The following is a 26,997-nucleotide window of genomic DNA, read 5'->3' on the forward strand; positions in this document are numbered from 1 at the left end:
AACCTCCCTGGCCCTCTGGGCTCTTGTCTACAGTAAGGAACGGCTAGATGGGTGATCTACAGAACGGGTCCACACCGTTCTCTGATTTTTAGTTAACCTGGGGATGTGATAGCTCAAGAACCAACCAGGACTCCCTGGTCCTATTTCATAAAGTCCAAACCCTTTTGTTCCATTGTCTGGACTTCCCCCGACTCTCCACTTACACCCTGGATTCCAAGGCCGGGCAGTGTCCCCACTGTCTCTCCTTCGCATTTTGTTTCTTTGTGTCCTGGCTCAGGACCTCACCCCCATCAAAAATGACCTCCTAGAAGACAGTGTGGCAGCTCCTAAAAAGTTAAAAGTAGCATTTCCATGTGATTCAGCAATTCCACATCGAGAGCGTATGCCCAAAAGCACGGAAAGAGGGGGCCAAGCAGATGCCTGCATGTGCCCATTGGCAGCGGCGTTCTCACGACAGCCAGGAGAGGACACAGCCCCACGCGTCCGAGTGGAAAGACAAACTGTGGCAGGTCCACACAACGGAATATCATCTGGCCGTGACGAGGAAGGACGTTGTGACATGTACTACCCCACGGGTGGGCCTCAGAACCACTTTCTTTTTTTTTTTTTTTTCAGAACCACTTTCTAAGTGACATAAGCCAGACACGGAAGGACAACTATTTTACGAATCACACTTATGCGCCGTGTGTGTAGAGCTCGAGAGTCATGGAGACAGAAGGTGAGGGGCTGCAGGGTTAGGGTTCGGAGGCTACGGGGGTTTTGTTCGGCGTATGAGGAGAGGTTCTGGGGGTGGAGGGTGGTGGAGACCCTGAAACCTTGCGGTTGTACCTGATGCCACTTGGTGATGTGCTTAAATGTGGCTAAAATGTTTTACATCACATATATTTTATCACGATTAAAAAAAAAAAGCCAATTAAAGAAAGTGAACCTGACCACACCAGCCAGCAGTGACACCATCCTTGCTGCTCTCCCTCTCAGACCCTCCTCCCGTGTCCAGGTCCCCGGACCAGCCTCTGTCACTCTGCGGGCGGGGGCAGGTGTCAGAGCCCTGTGGAGACGGAACGGCAGTGTCCTGGGGGCTCTGTGGACCCTGGGTTCAGAGGAGGGGCTTGGTCAGTCATTCAAAGCTATTTGCTTCTCTTTGAAGGAGGGAGCTCTTGCCACCCCCTCCCCACCAGAGGACGGCTGTTCTTCCTTGGTGGTGGCCAGGAGCCTCCCTGGGGAGCCAGGGACAGGGTGGCAAGTGGTTATATAACCTGTGGGGAGATTTTTTCCATCAGCCCGGGCAGTGCCAGCTTTTCAGAGGCGGCCATGGCAGGTAGAGGCGCCCCGTCCGGGCTGGCCGTGCCTGGGCAGGGCAGCGACGCTGCGATCCTGAGTGGCTTAGCATAGCTCGGATTCCCGTGGCGGCTGGGGGCTGGCCACTTGCTGCGCTGCACCGAAGGGAGGATCCGGCTCTGGCTGGCCTGGCTCCGGGAAGGGGGGAGGAGGAGGTGCTGGGGGGGAGCTGCTCGCCAGCCAGGGGTGACCCTCTGGGGCCCCGGACACACGAGCTGGCCTTCTCCTATAACCCACTTATCTACAGGGCCTGCCTGGGCACGGCAGCCTCAGACAGGGAAGCGCCCAGCTCAGTTCTATCAGGGGACTGAGCAGGAAACTGAAGCCAGGATGGGGGGTGAGGGCATGCAGGGAGGGGGACACGGCCTGGCAAGGGACACGGGTGATAGCAAAACAATTTCTGACTCAGGTAAAGCTCTCCAGGCCCAGAGATGGGCAGGAGCAGGACACTGAACCATTCCTTCCGCAGACACCCACACTCCTTTGTCCCCACTGGACGGAGGCTCCCGGAATCAACCACCTGATGCTTGCCCAGGACCTGCTGCATGTTGGCAGGGTGGGGGGACACAGGGATGACAGGAACACAGTCTTTGCTCCCAAGTCTCCAGGGGATGCAGCCTCCGATCGGAAAATCCTAGCGGGCAAGCTGCTGCCCTGGGCTCCTTCTATGACTTACTGAGAGTCTATCTCATTTTCTTTCCTCTGATTTTCCGATGAAAAATTCAAAATGCCTTTTTCCTGTTCCAGTCACAGGCCGCTTCTGTCCCGCCCAGGCTTCCAAAGTGCCATTTAGCGCTTTTGAAAGCTACCGTGTCCCCACCTGCCGATGCCGCCACCCCCAACACCCTACCCCGTGTCGAACAACCTGAGGAACCTGGGGCCTCTGAGTCATGCTCCCCACCTGCACACATGGGGAGAAGGCCGTGGGGGGGCAGGTGCACAGCGATGACCCACAGGCAGGCTCCACCATGGTGCAAGGTGTGCAGCGGAGGCTCAGCGCCCCGGGTCTGTTGGGAGGGAGAGGATTGGAGAGGAGGCATGAGGCCCTCATTCCAAGGCCAGGGTGGGCAGTAAGCGTGTCCCTGCTGGGTCGGGTTGGGCGGACTATTGGTACTGGCCAAGCGCCGGCTCCCCTCCCGACCCCGGTACAGTGGCAGTACCTGCGCCGACTCAGACCGGGGCACCACGCTGCTGTGGCAGTTGGTCTCCCATGGCAGTGAGGCAGACTGGCTGGTGCTCCCCACCCCCCGTTGGGGGCCCGTGTGTGTGCCAGCCCACGGCCTCAGGGAGAGGGCTTCAGTGTGGGCGACTTGAGGGGCGCTCACACCCCAGCCAGCGGGTGGGGCACTTGTTTTAATTTTTTTTTTAAAAGAAAGGCCTTGTGTGGGTCTTTGCGACGGCCATGCACTGCCTGCCCGTGGGGAGCGGTCTGCACTGCCCTGAGCCCTCCATTTTATCCCCTCTTGATTTCCAGCAGCCAGTGGAGGGGAACTCGGGGTGGGTACGGCCCAGGGCTTCGCTCGGCTCTGGAATGCACAGAACAATGTGCTTCTATCTCTGGGTATGCCCAGCTCGGGCCAACAGCAAAATTAGTTGACATGCCTGGAGTGCACATCGGCTCAGCCAGTGGGCATGCAGAAGCGAGGGAGGGCTGAGCAGAGAGGGTGCGAGGGCGAGAACCGGACCCAACCCTGGGCACAGCAGCTCTGGGGTTCATCTGGATAGAGCCAACAGAGATGGGAAGGGGTTTCCTCACACACCCTCAGCCCCCGTTGGCCCAGAAAGCTCAGATTCAGAGGCTGCTGCAAGTGCAGTGGAATTATTCTAGAAGGGTGGGTTTTGGAATCTCCATGGACAGCCTCATGAGACAGACTCCTGATCTTTCTAACTTTCTGACCCTTATCCCTATGTCTGCGGGGTGGCATTGGGGCATGGGGTGCAACCCCATGGCTTTGGGCAAGGCTTGCAGCTTTCTCGAGCCACTTTTCTCATCTGTAAACATGGGGAAGGATTCTTGTCCTGGGACCCGGGTCAGAGAGAGTCCTGACATTCACATACGAAGGGCTCAGGAAGGGGGGAGCCCAACACACACGGGGGAATGCTCGGCCCCAGCGCTGAGGTCTCCGTCCCTCCCTGACAAGCATTTCCTGAGAACCTACGACGTCCAAGTCCCGATGCCAATGCAGCCAGAACTCCTGCTCTCAGGGACTTCACATTTGGAGCTGCTGATGACCCCAAGAATCAACGTTCACTCCTCTTCCCCCCTCTCCCTGTAAAAGATGGGTGTTAGGAACTCCAGAATGTAGGTGAAGGGGAACAAGCTTAATTTTCCTGTGGGATAACTAGGAGAGAAGGACATTCTCACTGATGAGAGCAATTAGAAGGATGGCCCAGTGCCTGTGCCCAAGGCAGCAAATGTGAGACCAGGACAGGGCACAGAAGATGGGAGAAATGGGGCAGGAGGAGGGTGTATGTGTCATACAGCCCTGAAGATGTGTCTCTGGTTTCTGATTTGCTGCTGGGCAGCCAGACCAGGAAATCTTGAGTGTGCTTTCTGGGCCTAAAACCCATAGTTCAGATCACTCCCAGAGACCCCACGGAAGCCCCATGCAGCCCCTGGCACCACCCAGTGGAGTTTCCGAGGATCCAAAGCCCCAAACATAGAGCTTCCTGGTGACCCCACCCAGAAAGGCAAGAGTTTATCTGTTCTCTAGCTTGAGGCCAGTTTTTTGTTTTGTTTTGTTTGTTTTTAAGAGACCATCATATAGAAGGTGCTGGTGGAGAGCAACTTATTTTGAAATCTGGTCCCACGCCAGATTCTGACTCGGCGTTTCTTTTCCCAACAGCCCTGCTGTGTTTACGACTTGAGTTGAGAGGAGTATTTTTTTGTTGTTGTTTTTTTGCTTTTTTGTTTTTTTCAAAAAAGGTATCGCATCCTTCTGTTGGATGTGTTGTTGGCAACGGTTGCTAGGGAGAGCTGGGGTCGGTTCCAGACATACTGATGCTTGCTCTAATAATACTTTGCTCTGCATAGCTCAGATGCAGACACCTCTTGGCTAAACAGGGCATGCACATTTCAACAGAGGAGGGCTTGAACTCGTACTACCCAGCCATATCTTGGCAGAGGAGCCCTCCTGGAGCCCAAGTGGGAGGCCTGGGGTGGTGACAGAGCAGCGGGGGGCGGAGGGAGCTCAGGCCTCCAATTCCTCTCATTCCAAAGGTCCCATAAAAAGAGGCACAGTCATTCTCCCCTGCCTCGTGAAGCTGGAGCCTCCCCCTCCCACCCCAACCCCATCATCATATTGCAATTCCCTGTGAGGATGGAGGCCGAGTTTTGGTGGCCTCTGTAACCCGGGGGTCCCAGGCAACCCACATTCTCCTGGAGGTCAGAGGATATCAGTGTGCACACTCCAGTGGGTGAGGGACCCTGCAAACGCAAGGCCGGGAGCTGGGTGGGAGGGGGCAGAGTGGTACATGCGAGGCAGTGAAGCAGATCACGTCCTCGGCCTCACCGGGTGGCCTCGCCTCTGGCATACCCCAGCCACATAGGTTCAGAGTGAGGTCCTTTTCCTAAAACATGTGATAGCTGCTCTGACAAATGTCCGAGGCCAAGAACAAAGGAAAGGACATGGGGAGACAAGCCGAGGACAGAGGGGAACAGGGCCGTTGGTGAGGAGAGGTGGCTCTGGGCTCCGGCCTGGGAAGTGTGGCGTGGCTCCAGGAGGAATCCCCTGGAGCGGTGGCGAGGGGTGTGAGAAAGGGCCCCCTGGGACAGCCTGGAACAGCTTCCTCGCTGTCCAGACGGGAACCTGAGGCCCAGTGCGGTGAAGGCACCGTCCCAGCTGCCATGTCTTCTGCTTTCTGGTGTCCACTCACTAGTTCAGGCTCCGTGTCCCCCACATTACTCAGCAAAGAGTCCAGTACCTGGTGCAGACTTTTTGACTGGCTCACAGATGACAGGCAGGACCAGCTGTTTCCTAAGTGACCATGGTGGCCCAATCAGGGCATCTCTGGAGTATCTTCCTAACAAGTGGTGCTTACCCAGCTACACAGCAGAATCCCTGGGCAGGGGGAGGGGGGTGGCACAGAGTTCTTTCGGAAGGATGGCCATTCTGTCCCCGGAGAACCAAATGTGACTGGTCTGGGGCAGGACCCCTGCACCGGTGTTTTAAAAGCTCCTCTCTACGGGATTCTAATGGACGCCTAGGCTGAGAACCACTGACCTACAGAAAACCTGGTGGCTGAAACTCAGAGTTCCCAGGCTGGATTCTCCACACCCGACAATCACACCAATAGAAGACAGTGCCTCAGTTGGCCCAACTGTGAAGCTGACCCGTCTCCCACAGACCATCAGTCACCCAATACAATGCCTCGTGACTGCAAAGTGTAAGGTCCCCGGGCCAATAGGACCAGCATCACCTTCGACCTAGGTAGACCCGAAGAGCTCAGGGTGTGCTCGCAGCTACCAAACCAGGACCTGCATTTAAGTGAAATACCACAATTGTGATTCGAAAGCACAATCAAGTCTGAGAAGCACTGACCTATCGCATAACAGACGTTGGAGAAATATCTGTTTACTAAGTAGAAGTTTTATGTTTACAAGAAACATCAAAACCGAAAGACCACTTTTGAGGTCTGGGGTGGGTGATGGGTCCCACTGAGAGCCTAGGGTCTCTGGCACTGTCACGGCCTATGGAGGCGGTGTTCCGGGGCTCCTTGAGATGACGATGCTGAGTCTGGCTGGGAAGGGTGGAAGGTCATTGACCTCCCTTTGGCCCCACTTGCCACCCTGTAGGGTCTGCACCCCAGTCCTCCTAGGGGCAGCTCTCACGCCTCTGCCAAAGGGTCCACTACAGCAGAGCCCGCCCTTCTCCTGCTATGCTGCTGGCCCCCACAGCCGAAACCTGGGCAGCGAAAGCAGTCTGCCCAGGAGGGCACGGTCCAAAGCCCGTGCCGAGAGCTGTGTTTACAGGGCACGTCACACCCTTGCCCCACTGCAGCCAGCATCCCAGGCTGGGGCTCTGACATCAAGGCAGCAGCCTCTCTGGCCACACGAGGGGCATCTCTGAGGCCACTGAATGGCAGTGGGCCTGGGGAGGATGGAGCTAAGTACAAACTGCAGAGGGAGAAAAGGGAGGGAAGAGCCCTGGGGTGGGCCCGGCCCAGGCCAGGAGAGGGATACAAACCAGGTCTGCTAGAAGATGAAGGCAAGTAAGAAAAAAAGCCACCCCTGTGGGCATTGAGAAGGCAAGTGGGGTTTGATGAGCCACATCCGCTTCCCTCTTTTCTTGTACCTTGTGAGCCTGGGGTGGTGGATGGCCGTGAATCATACTGCCTGGGAAGCTGACTTCCATCTGCCGCCTCCTCGGGACCAGAGGGAAGCAGCAGGTCCCGAGGACGCCCAATCAGACCCACGGGGTTGGCTTCCTCTGGACCTCGTGTCCAGAGAATTGAGAGAATTGACTCCCTCCCCATCAGGAGCACATCCAGCCTCCCCACGGAGCCTTCAAGGGGCTCTCTCCTCAGCCTATACGAAAGCCGGGGCTGCAGGTGGTGGAGAGGGGGTGCGTGGGGCCCGCTGGTGAGTTCTAGATTTCTAAATACCTGACCCACTAATATTCCACCCAGGCAAATGGCAGATGTGGGACCGACAGCTGTCCTCTGCCCCAGAGACAAGGTGGCATCGGAGGGCCGGGTCTTTTGGGCTAGCTCCCAAAGCACAAGCCGTAGGTGTCACTGAGCCAGGCTGTTGGGGGGTGAGTTTCTGAGGACAAGGGGCATCCAGGACCATCTTCTGCAGCGGCAGCACTCAGAGAAAGTGAGGGAGGAGGGGGGCCCCATGGGAGCCCCTCGTGCCCGACCTCCAGGCCCCTGACTCATCTCTGGCAGCGGGAACCCATGAGGGACACTAATGAGAGCCCTGCAGCCCAGTCCAGCCCCTCCCGAGGCCCAGCTCCAGCGGACAACTACTCGTCCAGGTCAAGAAGCCCCATCTCCCGGCGTTCAGGTTAGTGCTCTTGCCCCGCGCTCCTGTTTGCCAGACTGTGTCTCTTGGCAAAGCTATTTCCATGAGACATTATTAGCTGAGGACACAAAGAGGCCTCGTTGAGTCCAGCGGGGCCACACACGTTCCCTTCCTGCTGTGCTCAGCCAGCCCGCCCTGCGGCCAATGGACAGGCGGGTATGCCACGGACCCCTCTGTGGCTGAGCATGTCCCAGGACGGACGCCCCTCCAGACGCTGTGGGCAAGGCTGCTCCGACCATAGATCGTTGGATGAAATGCCTGACCTGGGCAGGAACCTGGGCGGACCCATGGCCAGCGCCCTTCCCAGCTGGGTGCACTTGCTCCTACACCCTGTCTGTCCCTCCGCCACCGGCTCTGGTGACATTGCTTGGGGTTGGCAGCCATTGTCTACAAGTCTGGCCCTTCTCTGAAAAAGAACAAGAGCCAAAGCTGAAGGCCGATCCCTCCCTGACTCCCCATGCCCGGCAGGACGTGGCAGACAGGCCGCTCCCTGCTGCCTCTGCCCTCCACACACTCCCAGGACATTCCGGCCCATGAGGAACATGCCCGATGTGCAAATCCCTCAGGTAATGCGGGAATTCATCACCAGGGGAGCGTGGGCGATCCAGGAATGGGAACCTGATCGGGGCCTGGAGCTGGAAAGAAATAGCCAGGGCTGGCCAGCAAGGTCTCAGGTTGCAATGAGCAGACTCCCCAGGAAGAGGGGAGGACAGCAGCGAAGAGCCCTATGGGCAGCACACAGAGGGGGCTCCCTCCTCCCCGTGACGGGGGAGGAGACAGCAGACGTCAAATCAGGTGGTTGAGCCCAGGGTGACCGCGTGCCTGGGTGAGCGCCTGGTGCCTGGGTATAATCATGGAGACAGCCCCTGCACCTCTCGGAAGTGCTGTGGTTTGGGTGACCCATCACACTGTTGTGCTTGTTCAGACAGACCTGCAGGTGGTCCCCTCCAGCCCTGCAACTCTGCTGTCTGACCTCCCAGCCTCCTGTCCTAAGCGACATGCACTGGAAACCAATTCACATCCCAACTAGTCCCAGGTACAAAGTCAGGGTCGAGACAACTTTCCCCCGCCGAGGGTCCCCCAGCGTGGTGGCCATGCCATGCCACCTGCTGCCTCTCCCTGATGCCGCCAGTTCACTTGCTAGGACCTGAGACAGAAGAGTGGGTACTGGACCCGAGCTCATGAGATGCACCAGGGCCTGCCTGCCAGCCTCAGCCTAGTGCCCACACCGGAACCTACGACACATCAGCCGATGCTGATGAAACCAGCACTGCACGCCAGCACCGTGGAGGAAGAAATGGAGGGGAATTGGGACTGAGCTCTCTGGAGGGATTCTGAGTGAGAAGGCACCAAGGAATGAGACAGTCTCTGATCTCGAGGCTTTCCCTCTGCCTCAAAAGTGGTCCCGTGAAGCTTAGTGTATCGGCAGCCAGATCAAACGCTTTCTGCTCACAGCCCTCTAAGCACCAGTTACACCACCTCCGGGGGCTGGGGGGCAGGGGTGGTGGTCCAGGGCAGGAAGAAGAGGGGGCAGAGAAGTCCACAGCACGCTCGCGTCTGCTGGGACGTGGAGAGGTCAAACATAGAGACTGGTTAAGACCAAGCGTCAGCTCTCTTATCGTGGACATAGAAAGAGGGAAGGGCTGGTTAAACATGAAACACCTATAAAATTATACCGGTCCATCGTAACCACGGAGCACCAACGCAAACACACGCCTATCTGACACTCGCCCCTTGCCCCTCGAGTGACTCTTTATTTTCTATAATTAATCAAGCTGGGGTGGAACTTGGGGAAAGTTCACCCATGGTCAGAATCCACAGCCTTCTCTCTAGTAACAACCCGCAGCGGGGCGCGGGGGGGGGGTCTGGGGAGGGGAGGCACGGCAGGTGGTGTCTGCCTACCTGAAGCATGTTGAGAAGCAGGCTCCGGAACTTGGTCCCCTCCACCATGAAGAGTGCCATCTTGTCACACAGCTTGGCGGCTGTGAAGGCGAAGCTGCGGTCAGACACAGCCTTCTGGTAGATGGTCCGGACAATCTCCCCCAGCATCTCCTCAGAGTTGGTCGAGTTCTGGGCCTCCTCCATGAAGGTGGTGAGCTTGGTGTCCACGTCACTGCTGTTGTTCCGCATGCTGTTCAGGATCTCAATCAACTTGTCCATCTTGTTCTGCTGAGGGTTGGTGGTCTCCACGGCCACTTCGTCCTGGGGGGCATGGGAGACAGACCGAGGTGCACCTGAGTGGAGCTGAGGTTACTGCGGGGGACTGGGGACCAGTGGAGGGAGGGCTGCTGCCCCCAGAACGGATCTAATCCTACCTTCTTGAATCTGGGGTCTGGCACCTCTGGGAATGCTGACCTCCACCAGGGACCCTCGAGCCCCAGGGTCCTCTGCTGACCTTTCTCTTGGCTCCCGTAGCATCTGGGGCTGATCCTTCTTGCAAGCTCTAGCACTTACCCAGGATTCATATATACTGGCTGTGTTTGTCTACTTACCCATAAAATGCCTCAAGCTAGAAATTATTTAATGGGGTTTGTACAAGATGAAATAAGATAACAAATGAAATACTGAGTCTAAGGGAAAATGAGGGCAGGAAGGAGGGAAGTATCCAGAATGCCCGCTACCTTGGTTAAAGGTGTCCATGGAACGGCTAAATCTTATCTTCCAGACTCCTGGTTCCTACAGCCCAAGGACAATTGTGGCCCTGGTTTTGTGCCCTATGGAGACCCTGCTGGACTTCTAGAACAAATGTTATCCACCAAGAAATTCTGCAACATGCCACTAAATCGACTGCCACTCCCAGGAAGGAAATTTCAAACAACAAACTCAACACCTTTAAGAAGTTTCAAGGCAAGTGAGTCAGACCCAGGCTGGGGAAGGAAGAAAATGGTATCTGACGGTCTCAAAAGTATCTATTCAAATGCCACAGATTGATGGCCAAGAATGTAATGGCCCTACCTGTTGGCATATAAGATGAGGGCAGAAGGGCAGGGTCAGGGATACAAAGGGAGGTCCCATGCTTGCCCCTCTGTTCTCAACACGGAGAGCTCTAGGTTGGGAGGCAGAGACCAGGGTGCTAGAACCTGCTTTCTGCTTCTAGTCATAGGGCTGTGGGCAGTGGTTTCACTCTCTGGGCCTCAGTTTACTCACTGGTGAGATGAGGAGATTGGTGAGATGAGGAGATTGGTGGCAGGGCTCAGCTTTTCCTGAGCCCTGCCACCACCTACACCAATGTCCTCCTGGCCTAGGAATCTGGGGGGGCTCCCCGAAGGAGAGTCCCTGAAACCCATGTATGGGTTCTATCCCCTCCTTGCCCATCTATCTGGGTTACCATTGTGGGGGCATCTTCCAAACATATTCCATCTATCTGAGCCCCAGGGCAGGAGAGTGGTCTGCATATAAAATAACCACCACTCAGGAAGCCTTTCCACATGTCATGGCATTGAATCTTCATGGTTTGTCTGTAAGGTGAGTACAGATGAGCCACCTGGGGCTCAGAAAGGTTAGGTGACTTGCCCAAGGTCACCTAGCCAGTCAAAGGCAGAATGAGCACCAGCTGGTTTGCTGGACTCCAAAGCCTGTGCTGTTTCCCCTCCATGACTCTACAGCTACATGTAGTAGAGATGGAGGGAATGTAATTAATAACCTCCCTTCCCTGGCCAGGCTGTGGGAATAGGTCTTGGAAGGTCTTCAGGAGAACAGGACATACTGGCCACCAGTTGGGAATGGCTACACCTTTGAAAAGTAAGGAAATGAGCGAAGCTCTCCTCCTGGACCTCACAGCTGCTTGCCCCACAGGGAGCAGTGTGGTGGGAGCTCAGGGCCATGAAGATGCCGGGAGCAGCATCTCAGCTTCAAGCCCTGGCTGGGGGAGAGGCCTGACCTGCCTTCTCCTGCCTGAGTGTGGACTGGGCCTGGCTTCTCGGGCAAAAGGTAGAGGAGGGCAGGCAGTTGAGAGGGGCCCGGGGAGATGCCCAGAGCTTCGAGCTCTGCAGAAGCCCCAGAAGGAGGACTCTGGGGAGGTCTGGGGACAAATCGGCCTTTCTCGGGAATGGTTCCTCAGGGTAAGAGAATGGATTTGATGCTGCCAGTGACAGAGCCTAATCCCTTGGCTAGAGGCACAGGGACATATCCTCCAGAATCAGCGAGCCAGGCCAACTCTGGAAGCCAGGGCCAGGGGTAGAGTGAAGAAAGAGAGGCTCAGGGCAGGGGTAGGCAACATTTAAGAAGGTCCCCACTCTCAGGGCTGCACCAGTGCAGGGCGGCACCTGCGGGATGCCAGGGGTGAAGGCTTCCTCCAGTATTGTCCCTTAGGCCCTTCCTTGGCTGCAGACTGATGAAGGAGGAGAACCACACAAAGCTGAGGTCTGCTGCACTCTTCCTGACTCACCTTTGCCCTCTCCACCCAGGCGGGGACCGCAGCAGGCTGGCACTTAACCTGGGGGAGAAGCATTGGTCCACCTTGTACCAACTCTGAGGTTCCCCCAAATGCCCCGTTTGCACTACCAGGGCAGTGAGTGTCTGACCGCACAGAAGGCTGGAGAGAGAGCCAGGCCTTCCCCGCACCCGTCCCATCCTCCTCTGGCATATGCACCTGCCTCCCTACTTCCTTCTCAGGCTGGGGCTGGTGCCCACCTGGGCCTCCCGTGGGATCTAGAAAGCCATGGGAGGTGCTCGAGGGGTTCACGCAGAGCTGGCCTGGGCCTGCCGCCGAGTGGCCGAGTGTCCCTCCGGCAGTGATGGGCCACCTCAAACCCGAGCCCACCCACCGAAGTGCCTACCTCGTGCCGTCCTCCCTGGTGCAAGAGAACAACAAAAATTCAATTACCGGTACCTTTTCTTTCAGCCTTCGCCGCAGCCTGTCTTTGGAAGACTGGAGCAGGGTAATTTTGGGCCGCTCCCCGATGCGCTCGGGAATAATACTGTCTTTACGCTTTGTCTCAGCCTCCGGACCCCCTGGCTGCTGCGGGGGCAGCCTTTCAGGAGCCCCTGAGGTGGGGGCATCAGGGCTGCGGGGGGGCTCAAGGCCGCCGTGCCCGGTGTCCCCCAGGGCGTCCTCAAGTTTGGGGCTCTCCATGGGCACGGTCTCTTTGGCATTGCGGTGGGCGCCTGCCTCCCCCTTGTCGCCCGGTGGGTGCTTCATGTTGCTATGGTGCCAGCGCCGGTTCTGGCTGTAGCCGTGATGGGTGGGCCTTCCTGAGGAGTGGGGTACCGAGCCCCCCTGGTAGGATTTCTGGTGGTCCCTGTTGTGTTTGGCACTGCCCGGCTGGTGGTCACTGTGCTGCTGGGGCTTGTTCCCTCCTGGAGGTCTCTGCTGCCGTCTGCAAACCAAAGGAGAGAGACAGGGTCACTGGGAGGACTGCTCAGGGTCCCCGGGCGAAGCGCTAGGAGAGCGGTTCACTGAGTCAGTCGTTCATCCGTTCATTCCTTCAGCTCCCTTACTGAGCACCTCCTCTGTGCCAGGCTCTGTAGGGCCTGCAGATACAGCAGGTCCCTGGGATTACAGAGGGCTTCAAATGGGTCCTTGCGTTAAAGTATTATTTTATTCCCTTATTGGAACACACGTCAGCACATGTGTGGGGAGCAGAGTTAAAACGAGCCGTAGAGGAGTAGATCCTTCTGACTTGGGCCACAGCCACCCTGCAGCTACTCTGGAAGCAATGGTTACCCTTGTGGGGGCATCTTCCAAACATATTCCAGGCACATGTTCCAGCAAAGATGTACACTCAGACCTGCTTCTGGTAACAAATATCCTATTAATGAATTTTCACCATAATGGCTCTTGTAAAGTTCTATCATTTGTTAAGCAATCATTTTTGGGGGTATATTGACATTTCCACCCCCTAAGCCCACTGACAAAATACGCAAGGAGAGGTTGTTATGGGCCGAATTTTGCGTCCCCATCCCCTTCAATTCATATGTTGAAGCCCCAATCCCTACGACCTCAGAATGTGACTGGATTTGAAGATAGGGTCTTTAAAGAGGGGATTAAATTAATCCCTTAGGCCACGACGGTGGGCACCAATCCAATCTGACTGGTGGCATCCTTACAACAAGAGGAAATGTAGACACAGACACCAGGGTTGCAGGCATACAGAAGAAAGACCATGCGAGGATGTGGCAAGAAGACAGCCATCTACAAGGGAGAGACGCCTCGGAAGAAACTAATCCTGCAGCTACCTTGACTTTGGACTTTCAGCTCTAGAATTCTCAGAAACAAAATTTCCGTTGTTTAGCCAACCCTGTCATCGGTTATTTTGTTACGGGAGTCCGAGCCAACTCATACAAAAGTGACACTTGACTCACTGATCTACTGGACACACTATTTGCTAAGGTAGATAATATCACGTGGAACAAAACTGAGGTGTGCACATGGGATGAACCCCAAACGTTTTGATGTGTGCACTGAAGGCAAGCAAGGGATGGGAGGGGGCATCCTGGGGACCCTCCAGTCTGTGTACCAAGGCTGCTTCCGTCTCCGGATGTCCTTGCATGTATACCCTTCCAGTGTTTTCCATGTCATGACTTTATGGGAAGTGAAGAAGTAGAACAGGACGACTGCAAGCCCCTCAACTGACGTTGCATCGTCAGTAAAGCAAGCTTGCAGGAAGAAGACTACCTTCTAAAGAATGAGGACTACACCCTCGTCTGTGACCCATCTCTTCGATGGGCACAACAGACCTTCATCGCAACGCATTTTCTGTACAAAAAGGTATTAATTTACTTTAAGCCCATTATTATGTAAACTGTTTCAACGACGATCCGATCACCCGATATTTTGTATCTGAAAATCTGGAGGCACCTGGGGTTGAGGTTAAACATACCACTTTCCCATTAAAATGAATGAAAACGATTTTTTTTTCCATTGAAAAGCTTTCCCTACTGGCAGCGTTTTCAGGTGGTAATTAAAGTTGTTAAGTGAGAGACAGGAGTATAGCCTTTTGTTTCCACACAAATGGTAACAACAACCCAGTGTATCTTAGAAGCAGAAATCAGTGTGTTTCTGGAGGGAATTTGACGATTTGTCATAAGAGCCTTTAGAATGTGTAAACCACTGGAACTTGTAATTCCACTTGTGGCAATTTAGCCAAAGGAAATAATCAAAAAAATAAAAATAAAAAAGGGATGTAGGTACAAGGACGCTCGCCACGGCACTGTTTAACTGCGGGAAATTGAATGTCGAACATTAAGAACACAGGATAAGACTTCACTCTGATTGGGGCACCTGGGTGACTCAGTCGGCTAAGAGTCTGCTTTTGGCTCAGGTCATGAACCTGGGGTCCCGGGATGGAGCCCGAAGTCGGGATCCCTGCTCCTCAGGGAGCAGGCCTCTCCCTTTGCCCCTCCCCTCTGCTCATGCTCTCTCTCTCTTTTTTTTCTCTCTCTCTGTCTCAAATAAATAAATAAAATATTAAAAAAAAAAGACTTCACTCTGTTGATGGAAGAAAACATGTGTTGTAGAATGTGTAGCATGGTGCTATTTTTCAAGGCAAATATTTATGTGCATAGAAAAATATGGAAGCAGACACACCAAAATACTAATGGTGGTTATCTCTGGGATGGGATGAAGATTTTTCTTTTTTTTTAATTTGTGTTTTCTAAGTGAATGTGAACTTCTCTTTCTTTTTCTTTTTTAGGGGTGGAGGGGCAGAGAGAGAGAGAGAGAGTGCACGAGCTTTCACGCAGTCTCCACGTCTAGCACAGAGACCCACGGGGGGCGGGGGGGCTGGATCTCATGATTTGAGGTCATGACCTGAGCGGAAATCGAGTCTGATGCTTACCAACTGAGCCATCCAGGTGCCCTGGACATGAATTTGTTTTTCTGAACTTTTTATTATGAGACAATTACAGATTCACATGCATTTGTTAAGAAATAACACAGATCTTTTGCATCCTGTACCTGGTTTCCTCCACAGTGATATCTTGCAGGACTGAGGTACAAGACCATAATGGGATCTTGACATTGACTAGGGTACAGAACCTTCCCATGGCTCCTAGGATGCCTTTCTGTTGCCCCTGTAGAGGTGTCCATTCCCCTTCTAGCCCCTCCTCTTGAGCCCCCCAGGCCATAACTAATCCAGTCTTCATTTCTACAATTTGTCAGCTCTAGAAAGTTATATAAATGGAATCACACAGTATGTAGCCTGGGGGGATTGGCTTTTTCACTCAGCATCATTCCCTGGAGAGGCATCCCCTCCCAGTTTGAGGGGGAGGATGTGGTTTGCATGTTCCATAGTTTGCTGCTTTTTACGGCTGAGTTGTGTTCCCTTGTGGATGCATCTGTGAGTTTAAGTGTTTACCCGCTGCAAGGCATCTGGGTTGTTTCCAGGTATTGGCTCCCATGTACAAAGCTGCTAGGCACATTTGTGTGCAGATTTTCATGTGCACATAAGTTTTCATTTCTCTGGGGGGTGCCATTGCTGGGTCACAGAGTAGTTGCTTATTTTTTAAAAAAATTTACAAAAGATTTTATTTAGGGGCACCTGGGTGGCTCAGCGGTAGAGTGTTTGCCTTCAGCTCAGGGTGTGATTCTGGGGTCCTGGGATCGAGTCTCACGTTGGGCTCCCTGCAGGGAGCCTGCTTCTCTCTCTGCCTTGTGTCTCTGCCTCTCTCTTGTGTCTCTCATTAATAAATAAATAAATAAATAAATAAATATCTTTTTTTTTTTTTAAGATTTTATTTGAGAGAGAGAGAGAGAGTGAGCATGTGCAGGAGGATGGGTAGAGGGAGCGAGAGAATCCAAGCTGACTCCTAGCTGAGTGTGGAGCCTCTCCAACTCCGAGATTATGACCTGAGCTGAAACCAGGAGTCTGCTGTTCAACCAACTGAGCCACCCAGGCGCTCCAGGGTAGTCGCTTATTTAGAGAGAGAAAAAAAAAAAAAGCCCAAACCGTTGAACTATTTTCCAGAGAGGTTATATTCCCACCAGCAATGCACAAGCTGCTTGTAGTCATCATTTCTCTGGGTAACTCCAAACCCATCCTTTCCCTCCTTCTACTGAATGGATTCTGAGAACACGGATGTTAGGGAGGCTATTACGGATTCCCAGGTCCCAGAAGTTTGTTCACTTTGCTCTTTTTCTGCCCATTTTCTCGGTGTGGCTCAGATCGGATCATTTGCCTTGCTTGCACAGTGCTGGTTCTTCCCGGTCCCTACTGCCCTTGAGCCCATGCATTGAGTTTGCAACTATTAAGTTTCATTTGGTAATTTTGTTATAGCTTCTATTTCTTTGCCAAGGCCTAACGTTTCCTTTGGTCAAGCATGTTCCTAATTGTTCTTCGCGCGACATTTTTCTGCTGGCTGCTTTACAGTCTTTTGTCTGATAATTCTAACATTTCTGTCATCTGGGTATTGGGATCGATTGTGTTTTTTCATTCTGTCAAGATCTTTCTGGGGGTCAACATGACTAAGAGATTTTTGGTTGAAACCTGGACATTCTGGGTATTATGTTATGTGAGTGTGGACTTAAGTCCAGAGCCTTGGAACTGTTTGAGCTGGCTTCCTCTGACCTTGCCCCAGGAGCAGAGAGGGCTGCCACGGCTCGGAGTAGAGGTTGGGTCCCCTCCTGGGCCTTCTCTGACACCCCAAGCGGCTCCTCTTTGCTGGTGAGCAGGGAGGATTCTGGGCCTCCACACTGACGCCTCCCTGGCAGGGGCGGAAGGGTACACACTGCTCCTCCCCACGTGGCCCCTACTGACATCACTGGGGGCAGGGAGCCTTGACCCTGCGGGTGGCAGTGGGATTCTAGGCTCCCCGGGCAGCCTCCACAGACATGGGGGCAGTGCTCGGCACCCCACAGGAGCGCGTGCCCACTCCTCACTCAGCCTCTCTGACACCACCCTCCTGGAGCCTTGGACGCCCCCTCCCAGCCCGGTGAGTGTGAACTTTTGGCTCCTTCCTTGGCCTTTGCTTGTGTGGGTCAGGCCCGAGCCTGCTTTTTTATTTCTTTTTTTCTGGGAGCTTTGCCTCATCCAAGAGTTTTCTGCCTTGCGAAGCAGCAGGTCCTTCTTTCCCGGCCCTTTGGCTACATGGCAGGAGTTCGTCGGGGCTGTTTGGTCTCCCTCGGCCGAGCGGCGTTTCTGGATTGCTGGCTTCCTTAGCTCCAAGCCTGGGGTCTGTGCAGCCGGCCAGAAAACTGCAGCAAGTTACCACTGTGTCATTCCTCGGGTGCCGCGGTCTCCAGCCCGCCTGCTTCTCCCCGGCTTTCGGAGTCCTCTTGTGTTTGCTGTTATATAGAATGTTCAGGGTTCCTAGTTGCCTGTATTTATTTTAACAACTTCAGAGTCATTATAGAAACATCCGCAGAAGCCTGGTGCGTTGAACTGAGCCAGGCTGCTGGGATGCGCCCCGGGTCCTTCTCCTGAGGCCTGCGTGGTAGTTCTCATCGTTGGGTGTCCAGGTTCCATCTCATTGGGTCTGACGTGCATCGCTGGTGCAAAGAGTCATGTTGCCCTGACACCTGCGTGGAAGAGGCAGCCCTGCCACCTAACACCCCTTGGCTCTGCTGGCCTGCCTAAAACTCTCCATTTTATTGCCCAGTGGATTCATCCTAAAAACAGAGACCATCAAAGGACCAAGGCTGTAAGTTCTGGAAGATGGTCAGTTTGCATTCATGGTGCGGGGCAGGGATCACGCGCACAGGCGCCCAGGAAGCACTGGGCCTTGTCCGCCAAGTGAGTCACTGGGTCAGCTTCTTTCCAGGATCACCAACTGGCTTTCACACTGCCCAGACCTAGGTCCAGATGCCTGAGACTCGAGTCACCTGCGAAGCACAGACCCACCTCCACGGGGAGATCCAGGAGGAATTCCACAGCCCTCCAGCTCCTCAGGTACACGCAGGATGGAGACCGGAACCCTCCCCCTGCTTTTAGTGTTCAATGACTTTCATAATTTGCCCTTTCTCCTACCGTTCTCTTTGTTCTGAGTATGAGTAATTTTTAAGAGAAGAACCTTGGAAATTCCCTGGCAGATAATGTTTGATTCTCATGACTTTTCCCATCCTTATTTAGAAAATTTGCAACTATGGCTCAAGGAATGCCCCCAAAGGATGGCTGACCAAGGCCTTCCCAGCATTTGTCTTGAAACTGTCTGGCTTCCCATTTGCTATATCAGGGATTTCCCTGTCTCTGCCCAACATCCTCCCTCTTGGGGGGGGGGGGCGCCTCCCCCCTCCCCCCCCCAAACAAAGCAAAACAAAACTTCTTTCCACCTGGGGGAGGAAGGAGGGAATTTCTACACGGTTGGGGGTCAAGGGCTCAGCAAGAATTCAGCTCAGTCTTGCAGACATTCTGCTGCTCTTGCTGGCCCTCGGAGCCAGCCAGCAATGACCAAGAATGCCCAGGTGGCCGGGCGCTGAGGCAGGGTGTGCTCAGACCCATTTGGTCTGGTGGCAGCCCCTTTGCACACACGGAGTGCTGTCCACAAGCAGGAGTGGAGCTTTGGGAGTCCATCCTTAAGGGCCCCCTCCTAACTGGGCAGTCAAGATATCGGAGTCAAAAGGAAGAGGGCTGACAGGGGCTGGACGGCTGGTTGATCCCTTGGGAGGGGCGGCATGGAAGAGCCAGTTGCCAGTTGCCACTGGAGGCAACAGGCATGAAGCCTTTCTCTTTCCCTTTTCTTCTTTCCTCTTCAAGGCTCGGATCAGCTTTCAGGGCCACTGATTGTTGGGACCGGTCTCCGTGTGCAGGCTGGTCAAGGAGCTTTCTTCCCATTTTACAAGTAAGTTAACTGAGGCTCCATGAGGTGATGTCCCACATGCTCTCCAGAGTGTGCCCAGCCTGTCGGCGAGTCCCAGCACCCAGCACCCACCTCCTGACTGCCGCCCGTTTGCCCTCCGATCCAGCCCTTTAGGACAGAAGGGCCGAGTTACCACTGAGATCTGCTGTGGTCATGGCCACACGAGGCCCACGTCCTGGGCCTGGGAAAGGGCCGAGAGGGCCCTTGCCATCAAAGGAGACGGGGGGTGGGGGGAGCTGGGCCTCAGGCCCCCACCTTGGAGACCCAGGCTTCCCTGCTCTGGCCATTCACAAATATTTGTCAGCGGTTGCCAGCTGCGCCAGCCAAAACCAGCTCCTCTCTCCTCTGTGTTTGTTGGTCCTGGGTTTCATCAATACCTCTCTTTAGGGGCCAGCTGGCTGCTTACCATGAAACCTGTGGGTTTAGGTTTGGCCTGGCTGTGGAGGAGTTGCTCCCGTGGCCAGGCAAGGAAGCACTTGGTCTCTGATGTACGGATGTGTGGGGCCAGGTTCTGGAAACACAGTAGACAGGCCATTTTGCAGCCTCGCGAGCAAAAATTAGATAGATAGATAGATAGAGTAAAACAAAAAGGCAAAAATCCATTTCCCTGTCTGCTTATTATGCTCTAATCTCTCTAGGGAAGTTTCCTTTGGTGCTGGTGGTAGAGGGGAGAGGAATGGCTCAGGAGATTAGATTAATATTCCACTTGTGCTACTGGCAACACCTGCTGTTAGGGAAATAATGCCTTGTTTTTTTGTATTTTGTATTTTTTTTTTTTTTTGGGAGAATGGAAATTGTCAGTATGCTTTTTCCATGCTTTTTTCACTCATTTAGTTTATTCTTTCTTCTTTGGGTTCTGAAATCAGATGTCTTGTTTCACTCTAAGATTGTGCTCTTTTATTAAAAAAAGAAAAAAGAAAAAGAAAAAGAAAAGTTCCCCACACCACAGCTGCATTTTGGGAGGTGGGTGTAGAGAGAATAAATTCAGATTTTGTTTTAAAAAAATGATTCTAACAGCAGTCAGAATGCAGACAAACGTCTCTCTGTTCATTTTTTATTTCATAATTGTTCCCAATGAGATATTCCGAGGGCCACTGACTTATTATGGTTCTCTCCATGTCGGACACTTTACCACATAATTTGTAGGTCTGCTTAAAAATTTCTGAAAGCAAAATTCCTAGGGCAAGTGGTTTTAAAACTATGCAGGGGCTCATATTTCTTGCCGTCAGAGAAAGTGATGATTGCTCATTACTAGCCGAGGCGCCTCTACTCCTGCCCACCTACACACGCCCTGTGCGGGGTGCCACCTTCCCCGCCCCAGCCCGGGGGCAGCGCCAGAGCGTGACAGGCTGTGTGTCCCCGGGGCTCCTCGGCAGCTCCGGGCCGCCCAGCTCAGCGCGGGCAGGTGGCACCTGGGAACCAGGGTCCCGGCCACACACACGCCTGCTCCTGTTTGCATGAAGACGGGTATGCTTCAGCAGGGAAAGTGGGAGGTTCAGGGAGCCACCCCAGGGCAACGTGCCACTGGCTTGGCAGAGGCACAGGGTCCTGGTGGCCAGTGTTCACTGAGCACCTACTGTGTGCTCGGGGCTGGAGGAGGTGATGGAAATCCCCTGGGTCTGTTTCGAGGTCCCCCACGGGCATGTGGCTCCGTGTCTGTCTCCAGCTGTGTGGCCCTGTCTCAGGGGTGGCTGTGATGCTTGTGGAGTGACGTATGTGACAGTGGCACAGGTGACTGAGCCACATCAGAGAGGCTGCCCAAGTAGCTAGTGATGAGACCTGTTCCAGGAGTCCATCTGTCTCCACGCTCAGGGACTGCCCGAGATGCGAGATGAGGGGATTTTGCAGGTGCCTGTTTGCAGGTTCTCTGTTCAGAGAACCGGGATGCCACTGCAGCTCATGCAACCACATTCCCCGTGGTCACAAGGGCCACCGCCAATGTCCTGGCGGCGTCGGCTGGCTGTGCCCACATCGGGCCTCTGGCGGTCCCTGGGGGACGGCGCCTGTGTGCTTCGGGAACAGTCCCGCTGCTTCGGACGGCCAGCCAGGCTCCAGGCTCCCCCGCTCCCACACCTGTGGGACTCTCCTTGTGCGCACAGTTGGGAAGAAAATAATTCAGGACTGACGCCTCGGCCAGCCAAGGCAAAGGTTTGCGTCAGAAGGCCGGTTGGCCACTGCCACGAATCGAAAGCCAGAAACCTGACTTTTATGTGGCTCACGGGATGCTCTGGGGTGGAAACAAGAGGGTCCGAGTGGTGCCTCTACCCCCTGCCCCCAAAGGCAGAGAAGAGACTCTTCTAATCATAGAACGCATGAGCAAACCATGATGGGAGGGAAGGCTGCTTCATTAATTTTTTTTTAAAAGATCTTATTTATTCATGAGACACAGAGAGAGGCAGAGACACAGGCAGAGGGAGAAGCAGGCTCCATGCCAGGAGCCCGACATGGGACTCGATCCCAGGACTCTGGGGTCACACCCTGGGCCAAAGGCAGATGCTCAACCGCTGAACCACCCGGGGGGGCCCTATCACCTCATGAATTAAACATGTTCTGAGATCGTGCTGTGAGTGTGGGGTGATCAGAGGTGTCAGTGGGCTTGCCCGCCCTGGGCAGAGCTCCTGGAGCACCAGGGGAGCCGGGGCTATGGGTGACAATGGTTGCACTGTCCCCCAGGAGCAGCCAAATGCATCTCCTGATCCCATCATTGCCCCAAGGCCCTGCCCAGCAGCCTTCCCCAGCTCCCTAAGGCCTCTTCCCTGTCCTTCTGACTCTTGATGGCATTATGGCCTGATCCCCCGTCTACACCCCTGCACAGCCTCATGTGTTCTTTTTGCAGGGCTTGGAAGCATCCCCTTCCTTTGGATGGGGTGGAACTCTCTCTGTCCATCCCTCGGGGTCTGGCTGGAGCTGGGCACTCATGCATGCCTCCAGGAAGGCCCCCCCCCATGCATGCCACGGCCTGGGGGCTTGGTGATGACTCTGACCCATGGCTATGCCCCTGTAGCACTTAGGCTCCATGTGCAGAGACAGTCACTGATCCATAAACCACAGAAACAGGTTATTTGGCTGCAACCAGGGACAAGAGTCACGAAGGAAAGGAAACAGAGAGTAGCACCAGCTCTGTGGCAGCCAGGTCACAGACGCAGGACAGACTCATAACATGTGGGACCCTGTGCAACAGGACAATGCAGGCCTCTCGTTCCAACACTACTGAGAGTTTCAGGATGGGCCGGTGAAGGTCGAACCCACTGCGGCCCTCGCTGCCCGCAGACGCTCTGACACAGGGGACGGTGCGGTGACAAGGACACAGAGTAATGGTAATAAAAACATGCCAACACATATGAAGCACCAGCTGTGCACTGGGCACGACTTCCGCTGCCCCCAAAGAGGGAGGCACTACCATTAACCCCCTTTTACAGAGAGGTCAGGAGGCACAGAAAAGGCAAGAACCTGTCCAAGGCCACACATGGCTCGCAAGAGGTAGAGCCTGGGTATAAATCTAGGCGGTCTGGTCTCAGCATGTGTGCCCTCCCTGACCACGCTCTCTGGCCTCACAGTTTTGAGGCTTGGTGGAGGGTCCTGAGGGCCGGGGGCAGCCTGAGTCCCTGCTGAGCCCCTGAAATCCAAATGCAAATCCAGAGGCTCTCCAGTGTTGGCCAAGGCCAGAGTGGGGGGAGGGGGGGAGGGCTGGCAGCACAAGGTGGACACAGGCTAGATATGCAGAAGCAGATGCCAAAGGCCGAGCCGAGGCCACTGGGAACAGGGAAGCTGAGGCCCGTGGGAGGGGAGAGCCTGGGAGGGCTCTGGATGGGGCCCGAGTCGAGGTTTGGAAATCCGGCTTCCAGCCTTGGCTCCAGCGCGTCTGGGGAAAACCACAGAAGCCACGTGTGGCCCTCGGGTTTCCATGCGAGCTGGGAACAGTCCTTTCCCCCACCGGTCTGCCCATTCCGGGGCGGGGGCCATGGAGCCCACTTCATGGCTGTGCCCAGGGAGGGAAGCAGGAGCTGCAGGCTCTTGCCACCTTCTTCCATCTTGGGGCAGCCCAGAAAGCCACAGAGAAGTGGCTTTCCCTGGGGGATAGCAGCAGGGGCCCCTGAGTCTCACCTAACTGCACAGGCATTTCTGAGGTGCTGCTGCCAACACCCCGGGAATCCAGGGCCCTTGGCCAGCCGTGCCCAGCCCAGACTCCTCAGGGCTCACTGTTCCCACCTGCAGAATGGGAATCCTCAAACTCCACCTCCTCTGCATTCCTGCCCGGGGCCCCAGGCTGGTCAGAAATTTCAGCACCATCAAGGCCAGGAGAGCATTTGGAGAACAAAAAGCACATTATAAATGCGAGGTATTATTTTTGTTCCAGCGTGAATCAGGCATTCCAAGAATCCTTGGCCTCAGATGTTCGTAGGCAGCGTGATGTCATGGGAAGAGCACGCGGCTGTCCCGGCGGAGAGTTTCCAGGAGAAGGCCCTCGCCCCTCCGTCCTGCAGGCGGGCCTGTGGACCCCGGGCGTGCCCTCAGAGGCTGGCATGTCAGGCAGGAACGCTGGTCGAGCCCCAACCGCGCCCTTCAGGCCTCCGGCTCTAACTACCTGCCGCCAAACAGGCTGGGCCCATGACGCCGCGCTGGGAAGCAGAACCTGCCCCAGCCACCCTTTTGGAGGCTGCAGAGTTTGCTGGCTCCTGCCCACTGTTCTGGACGAGCAGAGGAGGCCGAGCGAGGGGTGTGGGCTGGTACCCTGTGTCCCCTCTTTCACGGCCCCTCACAGCCTGGCCACGGACAGCGCTCAACGCAGACTCTCGGGGCATTTCCCAAGAGGCAACCTGTTGCTGTTGTTCAAAGTGGACCAAGGAGCCAGATGCCCGGGTTCAGATCCTGGCTCTGCTCACGGCTGCACAGCACGGGGCAAGTACCTTCCCCTCTCTGGGCCTGTGCTTCATGTGTAAGGTGGGCACAGAGTCCCCCTCTCCTGGGTGCTCGGAGTTGTAAAGGAGCCGAGGGTGTAGAGGGCATATATTGGTGTTTGCTGGGGAGGACCACATGCTGTGGGTTTTCCAAGCACAGCAGGAATCCGTCAGGTACTTGGAGGAGGGGATGAAGGTGAGCACATCGTGGCGCAGGTGGGAGAGCCGAGGATGTGCGCCATGCCAAGTGTCAGGAGCCCTAAGATGTCCAGCCTCTGGCTTTTGCGCCAATTCTGGCTCTAAGGACTCATCCCCGAACTGACCTCGCAGGATGGACTCCTTGACTACCGAATACTCACACGGTCACCTCCCAAGAGAAATACTGCCTGACGGGGGACCTGCAGGCTTAGAGGCCACCTCCAATGGCTCGTTTACTCCCTGGTGAACACCTGGCTGTCAGCACCCACCACAGCTGGCCCCACAGGCCCTCGGTCACCCCATGTGCCGATTTTGGAGCACACTCAGGAACCAGTCGTCCATCAGGGCCACGTCTCCACATCCACGGGGGCCGTGAAACCGCCCTCGAACTGCAGTAGGTGGGACAGAGGGAGGGGGAGGCACAGAGGGTCTCCTAAGACTTTCTAAACCTCAGGTGTGAGCAACTGCTGAGCCTTTCTGAACCAAGGGGGACGGAAGCCCAGAGATATGGCCTGAGCACTCCTAACGGACACATTTCCTTGCGCGGAAAGCTGCCCCACAGTGACAGGGGCTGCCTGGAGATTTAGTGAGCTCCCCCTCACAGGAAGTGTCCAATCACTGACCAAAAGCTGTGGAGACCTCCTCTCCCTAAGCTGCCTGTTCTGCCCTCAGCACCTCCTCCAGGAGGCCCCCTGGGTATCAGGAGTCCTCACGTGGGGAGGCAGCATGATGCAGCGACACACAGGCTGGGAACAGGGCCCACTGGGCGTCCTCTGATTTCACCCACACCTAGCTAGGTAGTCTCACACAAGTCACACCTCCCCACCCCTCATTTGTTTTATCAATCGAGTGGGACTGGGACACACAGGAGAGAGGCTGAGCGGAGAGGCAGGTCCACAGGGCTGGGTGATAGACCTTGCTGGCTGTCCTTCCTGCCCCCCCTTCACTCTGCCTCAGCCCACCCTAGGAGGGGGCCCAGGGAGGGAGGTGGAGGGAGGTGCAGGGAGGTACAGGGAGGTGCGGGGAGGTTGGGAAGGTGGAGGGAGGTGGGAAAGGTACAGGGAGGTGGAAGTAGGTGCAGGGAGGTGGAGGGAGGTGCAGGGAGGTACAGGGAGGTGCAGGGAGGTAGAGGGAGGTACAGGGAGGTGGAGGGAGGTGGGGAAGGTGCAGGGAGGTGGGGAAGGTGCAGGGAGGTACAGGGAGGTGCAGGGAGGTGAGAAGGGGGGGAGTTGCTCTCCCACAAGAAGCAGGGCTGCGCAGGGCTCTGGGTGGGGGACACTCCTGGCCGGACCACCTGCCCCACTCCCCAGGCCGCCCTTCTGGGGCCTCATCCTCCCTCACACCTTGTTACCCAGGGTCTGCTCTGTCCCCGAAGGGCTGTCTCTCTGTCCTGGAAGGAGACGGAGTGTGGGGTGTGCCATGGAGGTCCCCAGAGGAGGGCCTCGCTCCAGCCCCAGTTCTCAGCTATGGGGCCGGAAGGACTGACAAGTCAGACCTTATGGGACAGGGAAGGCCGCTAGACACCGTCCCCAACCCCCACCAGCTGGGCCGGGACACAGCTGCCCCACAGATGGGTTCTTGGGCCAGAATGTTCCAGAGCACTAGGTATTGGTAACAGGGTGCTGACGGCTTTCACATTAAATACCTCTCCACCGGCATTGGGTTCACACATGCAGGACAGCCAGGCGGCTGATGAGGCCTGACTTCCCCTAGCTCCCAAAGGCAGGGCATCTTGAGGTTTAGAGTAGCAAGTCTGTTTTTTGTTTATTTTTTTAAAAAAGATTCTATTTATTTATTTGAGAGAGAGAGAGAGAGTGTAGGTAGAGGGAGAGGGAGAAGCAGACTCTACGTGGCACAGGGACCCCTATGCGGGGCTTGAGCACGGAACACGGGGATCATGACCAGAGCCCAAGGCAGACGCTTGACCAACTGAGCCCCCAGGAGCCCCAGAGTAGTGAGTTTAAAAATCAGAGACTCCCCCCACCCCGACCACAGAAGTCAACCAGTAAAGTGAGGAAGAATGATGGAATTAGGAAATCATTTGGCAAACATCACAATGATAATTGTTTCAGGCAAGAATCATCACTGGAGGCCAGTGGATGAAAGTTTGAGGGAAAACAGAATATTGGCACAGTCTCCAACTATCTCCCCACAAGCCCCTTCTTAATGACAAAGGGAAAACCCGTAATTTCACAGTGGGGAATCTGGGCAGACACTGCCTTTAACCCAGTAATCAAAGTTAACACCATGGGTTACGGGCGACAGGACAGCCCGAGTCCTCTGGTCTCCTGCCCTGAGAAGGACACACCATCACTCACGTGCCTGGAACCTGAGGAGGTACCAGAGAAATCCCACATGAGGGACCTTCTACAAAAATAACTGGTCATTTTTTTTTTTTTAATCAATGTCACAAAACTCAAAGACTTAGGAACTATCCCTATATTAAAAAAAAAAAAAAAAAGACCCTTAAAGAGACACGATGATGGAAAGTAACCCAGGATCTAGGATCATTGGAGAAGAACGACCAAGGCCTGTGGGTAACAGCATCCAGTCTATGCTGATATCCTGATTCTTATTATTGTCCTGCAGAGACAGAAAGAAATGTCTTCATAAAGCAACACCCTATGATGTGCCCAGCTGTAATCAGGCAACTTGCTCTCCAGCAGGTCAGGAAAAACTAGGTATATGGGGGTGGGCGGTGGGGGGGGGGAGCCCCTGTGGTATAATGACAGTTCTTTGTATGTTTCTTGCCACCTTTCAGAGTCAGAAACATTGTCAAGGCCGACGTTTTCAAACCAGGAGCAG

The 26,997-nt window shown here is 54.9% G+C and overlaps 1 protein-coding gene across 6 annotated transcripts in view; it reads right to left on the reverse strand.

Annotated features, from left to right (window-relative positions):
* The window catches only part of CTIF (cap binding complex dependent translation initiation factor), a 283,936-nt gene that overhangs the window by 79,062 nt on the left and 177,877 nt on the right, over positions 1–26,997 (reverse strand). For 4 of the 6 annotated variants that reach the window (XM_055324229.1, XM_055324227.1, XM_055324224.1 and 1 more), the window contains 2 exons: positions 12,189–12,681; positions 9,266–9,565 (listed from right to left, as the gene is read on the reverse strand). In XM_055324229.1, the coding sequence (XP_055180204.1) occupies positions 9,266–9,565; positions 12,189–12,681 (793 nt within the window). The remainder of the gene's footprint in view (positions 1–9,265; positions 9,566–12,188; positions 12,682–26,997) is intronic. The other 2 variants (XM_055324228.1, XM_055324226.1) reach the window with 1 other exon arrangement.

Source organism: Nyctereutes procyonoides, unplaced genomic scaffold (assembly GCF_905146905.1).
Source record: "Nyctereutes procyonoides isolate TBG_1078 unplaced genomic scaffold, NYPRO_anot_genome, whole genome shotgun sequence".
NCBI classification, from domain to species: Eukaryota; Metazoa; Chordata; class Mammalia; order Carnivora; family Canidae; genus Nyctereutes; species Nyctereutes procyonoides.